General features: G+C 43.2%; 1 protein-coding gene across 1 annotated transcript in view; it reads left to right on the forward strand.

Moving 5' to 3' along the window:
- The window catches only part of LOC135511920 (heparan sulfate glucosamine 3-O-sulfotransferase 3B1-like), a 52,431-nt gene extending 45,334 nt beyond the window's left edge, over window positions 1-7,097 (forward strand). Inside the window, exon 2 of the mRNA XM_064933440.1 lies at window positions 2,601-7,097. Coding sequence (XP_064789512.1) covers window positions 2,601-3,219 — 619 coding nt within the window. The 3' untranslated portion in view covers window positions 3,220-7,097. The remainder of the gene's footprint in view (window positions 1-2,600) is intronic.
- Window positions 7,098-8,038: the final 941 nt, after the last annotated feature.

Raw genomic sequence — 8,038 nt, forward strand, 5'->3', positions numbered from 1 at the left:
CCTCCTACCATGACCCAGATGCTCATATATGCATATTATTATTAGTATTGGATAGAAAACACCCTGACGTTTCTAAAACTGTTTGAATGATGTCTGTGAGTATAAAAGAACTCCTATGGCAGGCATGAGAAAAATCCAACCAGGAAGTGGGACATCTGAGGTCTGTAGCTTTTCAAAGCTTGCCCTACCGAATACACATTGAGATATGGATAAAGTTGCACTTCCTACGGCTTCCACTAGATGTCAACCGTCTTTAGAAACTTGAATGACGATTCTACTATAAAGGAGAGGCTCATGAGACCTCTTTGAGTCAGTGGTCTGGCAGATTGCCTTGGTCTCATGACGTGCACTCCCGACAGAGTTAGCTCTCGTTCCAGTGCTTTTCCGAAGACAAAGGAATTCTTCGGTTGGAACATTATGGATGTTTTATGTTAAAAACATCATAAAGATAGATTCCATATATTGTTTGACATGTTTATAAAGGACTGTAACAGAACTTTTCGAGTTTTTGTCTGGATGAAGTGCCTGTGCCTCATGAAGATGGATTACTGGGCTGAACACGCTAACAACAAGTGGCTATTTGGACATAAATGATGGAAATTTATGGAACAAATCAGTCATTTATTGTCGAACTGGGATTCCTGGGAGTGCCTTCTGATGAAGATCATCAAAGGTAAGTGAATATTTATGGTGTTGTTTCTAACTTTGTTGACTTCAAAATGGCGGATATTCCTCTGGCTGTTTTGGGTTCTGAGCTCCGTTCTCAGATTATGCTTTTTCCGTAAAGTTTTTTGAAATCTGACACAGCGATTGCAATCAATAAGAGTGAAAAAATAAAAAATACAAATAAATACTCAGCGACAATAGGCTAACAGGAACCCTTATCTCTGTGAGTGTATGCCCCCTACAGCCTGCCTGCATGGGTTATATGAATTCAATTTGAAGGGCTCCAATGGCATGGGAAACGTGTTTACATTGCCAATGCAAATGAAAAAGACAAAAACAAAACAATGACAAAAACCAACAACAACCAGACATGAACAGTAAATAGGGGGGAATAAATAAACAGGTAATTCTGGGTTGTATTTCCATTGGTGTTTCTTCTTGTAGCACTGCACACTGCTGCACTTGATCGAGGTTCAAACAAGATAATATCATGCTTCTAGTGTGCATTTATACATATGTGTTCTGCAGGGTTGTATCAAAGCTGTGTGTCCTGCAGGGTTGTATCAAGGCTGTATGTCCTGCAGGGTTGTATCAAGGCTGTGTGTCCTGCAGGGTTGTATCAAAGCTGTGTGTCCTGCAGGGTTGTATCAAGGCTGTGTGTCCTGCAGGGTTGTATCAAGGCTGTGTGTCCTGCAGGGTTGTATCAAGGCTGTGTGTCCTGCAGGGTTGTATCAAGGCTGTGTGTCCTGCAGGGTTGTATAAAGGCTGTGTGTCCTGCAGGGTTGTATCAAGGCTGTGTGTGTGTGTGTGTGTGTGTGTGTGTGTGTGTGTGTGTGTGTGTGTGTGTGTGTGTGTGTGTGTGTGTGTGTGTGTGTGTGTGTGTGTGTGTGTGTGTGTGTGTGTGTGTGTGTGTGTGTGTGTGTGTTAATGAGCATGTATAAGCATAAGTACTAGTTCCTGTAATCTCATGTTCTCCGGCAGGTCCACCTCACCTCCAGCTAGCGGTATCAGAAACACATGTGATCACGTGTAGAAATCAGAGAAATACAGGGTTTTCTGCCAGAGGCTCCAGGGGTTCTCCACCAGTGATGGAAATGGGATCCGTGTCCCGGTGTCCATCAAAGCCCTTCTTATTGCGTCACCATAATCCACTCACTATGATTGGCTACCATTTCTGAAACATGAAAGCGTAGTGGAGAGCACATTCACTTTTCATTCAAAATGTGTTGTTCATATAGGTTTTACTTTATAGATTTTACATGTCTGTCTCACTCCCCCTATCACAGCCACCCTGGCTGGCCCGGGCCCTGTTAGAAACATTGGCTGGTCTGAAACAAGTAAAATCTCCTTTCAGACAGCTCCAGGGCTTGTTGTTGAAGCAGCACTCCACCATGGGCATGCCATAGAGGGCTCTAGCTGAGTCAGTGAAAGGAAGATTAAGCTTTGCTGCCTAAGTGGTTAATGGTTTGAAGAGGCAGTGTGGATTGAGACTTAGCCCAGCCTGAGACTGGGCACTTCTCTGTTTGCTATTGCCCAGGTAAGAAGTGACCTTCTCTGACTGACTGGCTCATTGATTTTAGAACGCTGCTCTCCATCTGGTTGATGACTATATGCAATATTATCCTCTCTCTCTCTCTCTCTCTCTGTCTGTGTGTGTGTGGTTGCTTTAAAATGTAATATTTCATAGTTGTAATAGTCACAAGTCATAGGGGCGGCAGGGTAGCCTAGTGGTTAGAGTGTTGGGCTAGTACTCGGAAGGTTGCAAATTCAAATCCCCGAGCTGACAAGGTACAAATCTGTCATTCTGCCCCTGAACAGGCAGTTAACCCACTGTTCCTAGGCTGTCATTGAAAATAGGAATTTGTTCTTAACTGACTTGCCTAGTTAAATAATTTAAAAATATTTTCTTTTAACCCTCTCCTCCTTCTCCTCAGGGAGCTGATGCCCAAGACCCTGGAGGGCCAGATCACCATGGAGAAGACCCCCAGCTACTTTGTGACCAGAGAAGCCCCTGCCCGGATCTCCGCCATGTCCCGGGACACCAAGCTGATCGTGGTGGTGAGGGACCCCATCACCAGGGCCATCTCTGACTACACACAGACGCTGTCCAAGAACCCAGACATTCCCACCTTCGAGAGCCTGACCTTCAAAAACAGGACTACGGGGCTCATCGACACGTCCTGGAGCGCCATCCAGATTGGCATCTATGCCAAGCACCTGGACAACTGGCTACAGTACTTCCCCATGGGCCAGATTCTGTTCGTGAGCGGGGAACGTCTGATCAGCGACCCAGCCGGAGAGCTGGGCAGGGTGCAGGACTTCCTGGGACTCAAGAGGATCATCACAGACAAACACTTCTACTTCAACCAGACCAAGGGCTTCCCCTGCCTCAAGAAGGCTGAGGGCAGCAGCAAGCCCCACTGCTTGGGCAAAACCAAAGGGCGGACCCACCCCAACATCCACCCAGAGGTGGTGCAGAGGCTACGGGACTTCTACAGGCCTTTCAACATGAAGTTCTACCAGATGACAGGACTTAACTTTGGTTGGGATTGATGGATGTGAATTTGGGAGAACACATTGTTTATTTTATTTTCTGTAATTCAGCTCACGAACAGAATCTGTGTGTGTGTGTGTAAGATGTACAGAAATCTATTTTATAATAATTTATTTTTTATTTCTAAGCAATTAATTCACTAAGCTGCCTAACCATATATGTACATGCATAATATCTGGCCCACACTTTGTTTTATATTTTTTACATTCCACCCTTAATGTTTTTTTTCTTTACTCTTCACTTAATGGTCCCTCATTTCAACTCAGTAGAGTTAAAATGGTCCCTAATGTCAACAGTATAGTTTAAGTAAGAATAGAGGGATATTGATTAAGGCCCCGTTTTATGGGTATAGAGTGTTGACAGAACAGTAATACATACTCCATTCATGTGCATTAGATTTAAACATTCATTTTCAATAGCCATCATCAAACCCTTCCTCAATAGCCATCATCAGACCCATCCTCAATAGCCTTCCTCAATAGCCATCATCAAACCCTTCCTCAATAGCCTTCCTCAATAGCCATCATCAAACCTTTCCTCAATAGCCATCATCCAACCCATCCTCAATAGCCTTCCTCAATAGCCATCATCAGACCCATCCTCAATAGCCTTCCTCAATAGCCATCATCAGACCCATCCTCAATAGCCTTCCTCAATAGCCATCATCAGACCCATCCTCAATAGCCTTCCTCAATAGCCACCATCAGACCCATCCTCAATAGCCATCATCAAACCCTTCCTCAATAGCCATCATCAGACCCATCCTCAATAGCCTTCCTCAATAGCCATCATCAGACCCATCCTCAATAGCCTTCCTCAATAGCCATCATCAGACCCATCCTCAATAGCCATCATCAAACCCATCCTCAATAGCCATCATCAGACCCATCCTCAATAGCCTTCCTCAATAGCTATCATCAGACCCTTCCTCAATAGCCATCATCAGACCCATCCTCAATAGCCATCATCAAACCCTTCCTCAATAGCCATCATCAGACCCATCCTCAATAGCCTTCCCCAATAGCCATCATCAGACCCAACCTCAATAGCCATCATCAAACCCTTCCTCAATAGCCATCATCAGACCCATCCTCAATAGCCTTCCTCAATAGCCATCATCAGACCCATCCTCAATAGCCTTCCTCAATAGCCATCATCAGACCCGTCCTCAATAGCCATCATCAAACCCTTCCTCAATAGCCATCATCAAACCTGTCCTCAACAGCCATCATCAGACTCTTCCTCAATAGCCATCATCAGACCCTTCCTCAATAGTCATCATCAGACCCATCCTCAATAGCCTTCCTCAATAGCCATCATCAAACCCTTCCTCAACAGCCATCATCAAACCTGTCCTCAAAAGCCATCATCAGACTATTCCTCAATAGCCATCATCAGACTCTTCCTCAATGGCCATCATCAGACCCTTCCTCAATAGCCATCATCAGACCCTTCTTCAATAGCCATCATCAAACCCATCTTCAATGGCCATCATCAGACCCTTCCTCAATAGCCATCATCAAACCCATCCTCAATAGCCATCATCAAACCCTTCCTCAATAGCCATCATCAAACCTGTCCTCAACAGCCATCATCAGACTCTTCCTCAATTGCCATCATCAGACCCTTCCTCAATAGTCATCATCAGACCCATCCTCAATAGCCTTCCTCAATAGCCATCATCAAACACCTTCCTCAATAGCCATCATCAGACCCTTCCTCAATAGTCATCATCAAACCCTTCCTCAATAGTCATCATCAAACCCTTCCTCAATAGCCATCATCAGACCCGTCCTCAATAGCCATCATCCGACCCTCACCCCCACATTACTCCTATCGGTTTCTGTTCCATCCATTCAAACACTGTGTTTCATTGTAATTAGGTCCTATCAGTTATTACCGGTTACCCCCATCCACAACCCATTATCCTACCGTCCCATTGGCCTAACCAGCTGATCTCCTGCCTTGTCATTGGCCTAACCAGCTGATCTCCTGCCCTGCCATTGGCCCAACCAGCTAATATCATGTCCCTTTCACTTAATAACAGGTGGATCAATAGGCCTAACTGCTGCTCATTGTGTCAGCCATGCTTAATGCGTGGCCTTCCTCTTCTAGTGCTCCTATAGCCTGTTCTAATGAATGGCCCATCCACCACAGGTCTAAATCCTATTTCTGACTGCATCACATTGATATGGCTCCATGTTGACATGATGCTAATGGAATAACTTTACTGAGGCCCATTGATTCAGGTCTCCTCTCCACTATACTCTTGCTCCCATTACAAGACACTGTTGGCTCAGAGCCAGGGTTCAAAGGTCATACACAATCAAATTTGCTGTGAGGGACATTCGATTTGTTGAATAGATTGAGAGGGGAGGACACACTGGATCAGGGGAGTACTGTAGTATAGTCCTTGAATGCATCCCATATGGCACACTACCCTATATAGTGCACTACTTTAGACCAGAGCCTTGTGAACCCTGGTCAAAAGTAGTGAAATATAAAGGGAATAGGGTGGCATTTGGGAAACCCATTGTCTTCATGGTGCAGTGAGAATGCTTGGCATGAGTTGAGATAGGATGTCTGATACAGATGATATGAAAACATTCTTCATATGAGAAACAGTCTAGTTATGCTGGCCCAGACTCTCACAGGTAGGGGCTACTTCAAAGCCATCCTATCCTCTATGGATTGTAAAACTGCTGAATATGCACCCTATTCCCTACAGTGTACTACTTGTGACCAGGGTCCATAGTGAATAGGAGACCATTTGGGTTGTAAGCCTAAAACGGCTGAGTGTGGAGGGACCCAGAGTGAATATGCACATCCTTTCCCCTACATACTACACATTAAATTCCCTCCAATCAAATGCAAAGTTGAAAGTGTCTGTCACTGACTATTGGCAATTTAAAAGTATATAAAAAAAAGAAGTGACAGCATGGTACTTTTTTCACGTTTTAAGAAAATGTTGCGCCTCTAAACTACCCAGTCTAATTCAAATACCCAACCTCCATCTCATTTCAACAGTGTGGAACCATTTATGAAGGTAGATTAAAAAAAAATCTCAAACCAGTGGATGGTATTAGTGGAGATGAGGGGTTGTCCCAGCATTTTACTGGTCCCTTATTCACATAGTGGCTTTTACCACCAAGGAATTTACACCTGTTTTCAATGATCATGCCTGTATGGACAACGCCTCAACCTCCCCTTCTCTCCTTATAGTGCAATGTTGGTGGAAAACATTTAAAATGGCCTTTGTATAGAGCAGGAAATTCTGAATCTGAGTAATGTCAATCTTTCTCCCTGTAACGGTTGGAGTAAAGGAGACTGGGGCAGTTGCCCTCTGTTACATTTACAGTCCCACTAATGCATTGGAATTATGGTGTTATTCATGTTACTAAGAGAGCAGTTGTGCATCCTAAATGGCACTCTATTCCTTATTTAGTGCACTACTTTTGACCAAGGCCTACAGGGCTCTGTTCAAAAGTAGTGTACTTTATAGGAAATAGGATCGGTCCGAAAGGAAACGCTATCTGAAAAGCTTGCACTCATGGTCACGATCCACGCTGCTGTATCCGTTCTGGTTGAGTTTTATTCAACCCTTTTAGAGATCTACAAAATATAATGCTACTAGGGTTGTTAGTCTTTCCCACCCCGTCTGCGTATAATGTGGTTCATATTTAGAGGTTTAGCAGATTCGGTATGTTTAAAAATGAAAAGGAACATGGACATCAAGTATTTTGTGGTATCTTGTACGTCAAAGGAATTTTACACGGTGAAAGAGCAAAATGGAAGAAATGTTTTTAAATAATGAAATGCTGAACATTCAAACTATTTCTTTGTATGAAGAAATAAAGTATATATATTTTACCAAAAATGTGTCGAACTTTATAAGATCATCTTTTGAATGTAAATATGAAAAGAATATGAAATTGTCAATGTCAGAATATGAAATGTAGAATATGGAATCTTTGCACATCAAAAGAACATAAGGTACCCTATAAGGTCTGCCGTTCCCTCCACATGACATGCACAAAGTGCAAGTTTAGCTGTCTAGCAATTCCAATAAGTCAGCTAGTAAATCGCTGTTTACACATTTAGTTACTCTCAGACAGTAAATAGTTGTTCCTAGTGCACTCAGACAGTAAATAGTTGTTCCTAGTGCACTCAGACAGGAAATAGTTGTTCCTAGTGCACTCAGACAGTAAATAGTTGTTCCGAGAGCACTCAGACAGTAAATAGTTGTTCCTACTGCACTCAGACAGTAAATAGTTGTTCATAGTGGACTCAGACTGTAAATAGTTGTTCCTAGTGCACTCAGACAGTAAATAGTTGTTCCTAGTGCACCCAGACAGTAAATACTTGTTCCTAGTGCACTCAGACAGTAAATAGTGGTTCCTAGTGCACTCAGACAGAAAATAGTTGTTCCTAGCGCACTCAGACAGTAAATAGTTGTTCCTAGCGCACTCAGACAGTAAATAGTGGTTCCTAGTGCACTCAGACAGTAAATAGTTGTTCCTAGCGCACTCAGACAGTAAATAGTGGTTCCTCGTGCACTCAGACAGTAAATAGTTTTTCCGAGTGCACTCAAACAGTAAATAGTTGTTCCTAGTGCACTCAGACAGTAAATAGTTGTTCCTAGTGCACTCAGACAGTAAATAGTTTTTCAGAGTGCACTCAGACAGTAAATAGTTGTTCCTAGTGCACTCAGACAGTAAATAGTTGTTCCTAGTGCACTCAGACAGTAAATAGTTGTTCCTAGTGCACTCAGAACGTTAATCAAATCAAAATCCAATCAAATCAAAATTGTATTTGTCA

The sequence above is a fragment of the Oncorhynchus masou genome, chromosome 24 (assembly GCF_036934945.1).
Source record: "Oncorhynchus masou masou isolate Uvic2021 chromosome 24, UVic_Omas_1.1, whole genome shotgun sequence".
NCBI classification, from domain to species: Eukaryota; Metazoa; Chordata; class Actinopteri; order Salmoniformes; family Salmonidae; genus Oncorhynchus; species Oncorhynchus masou.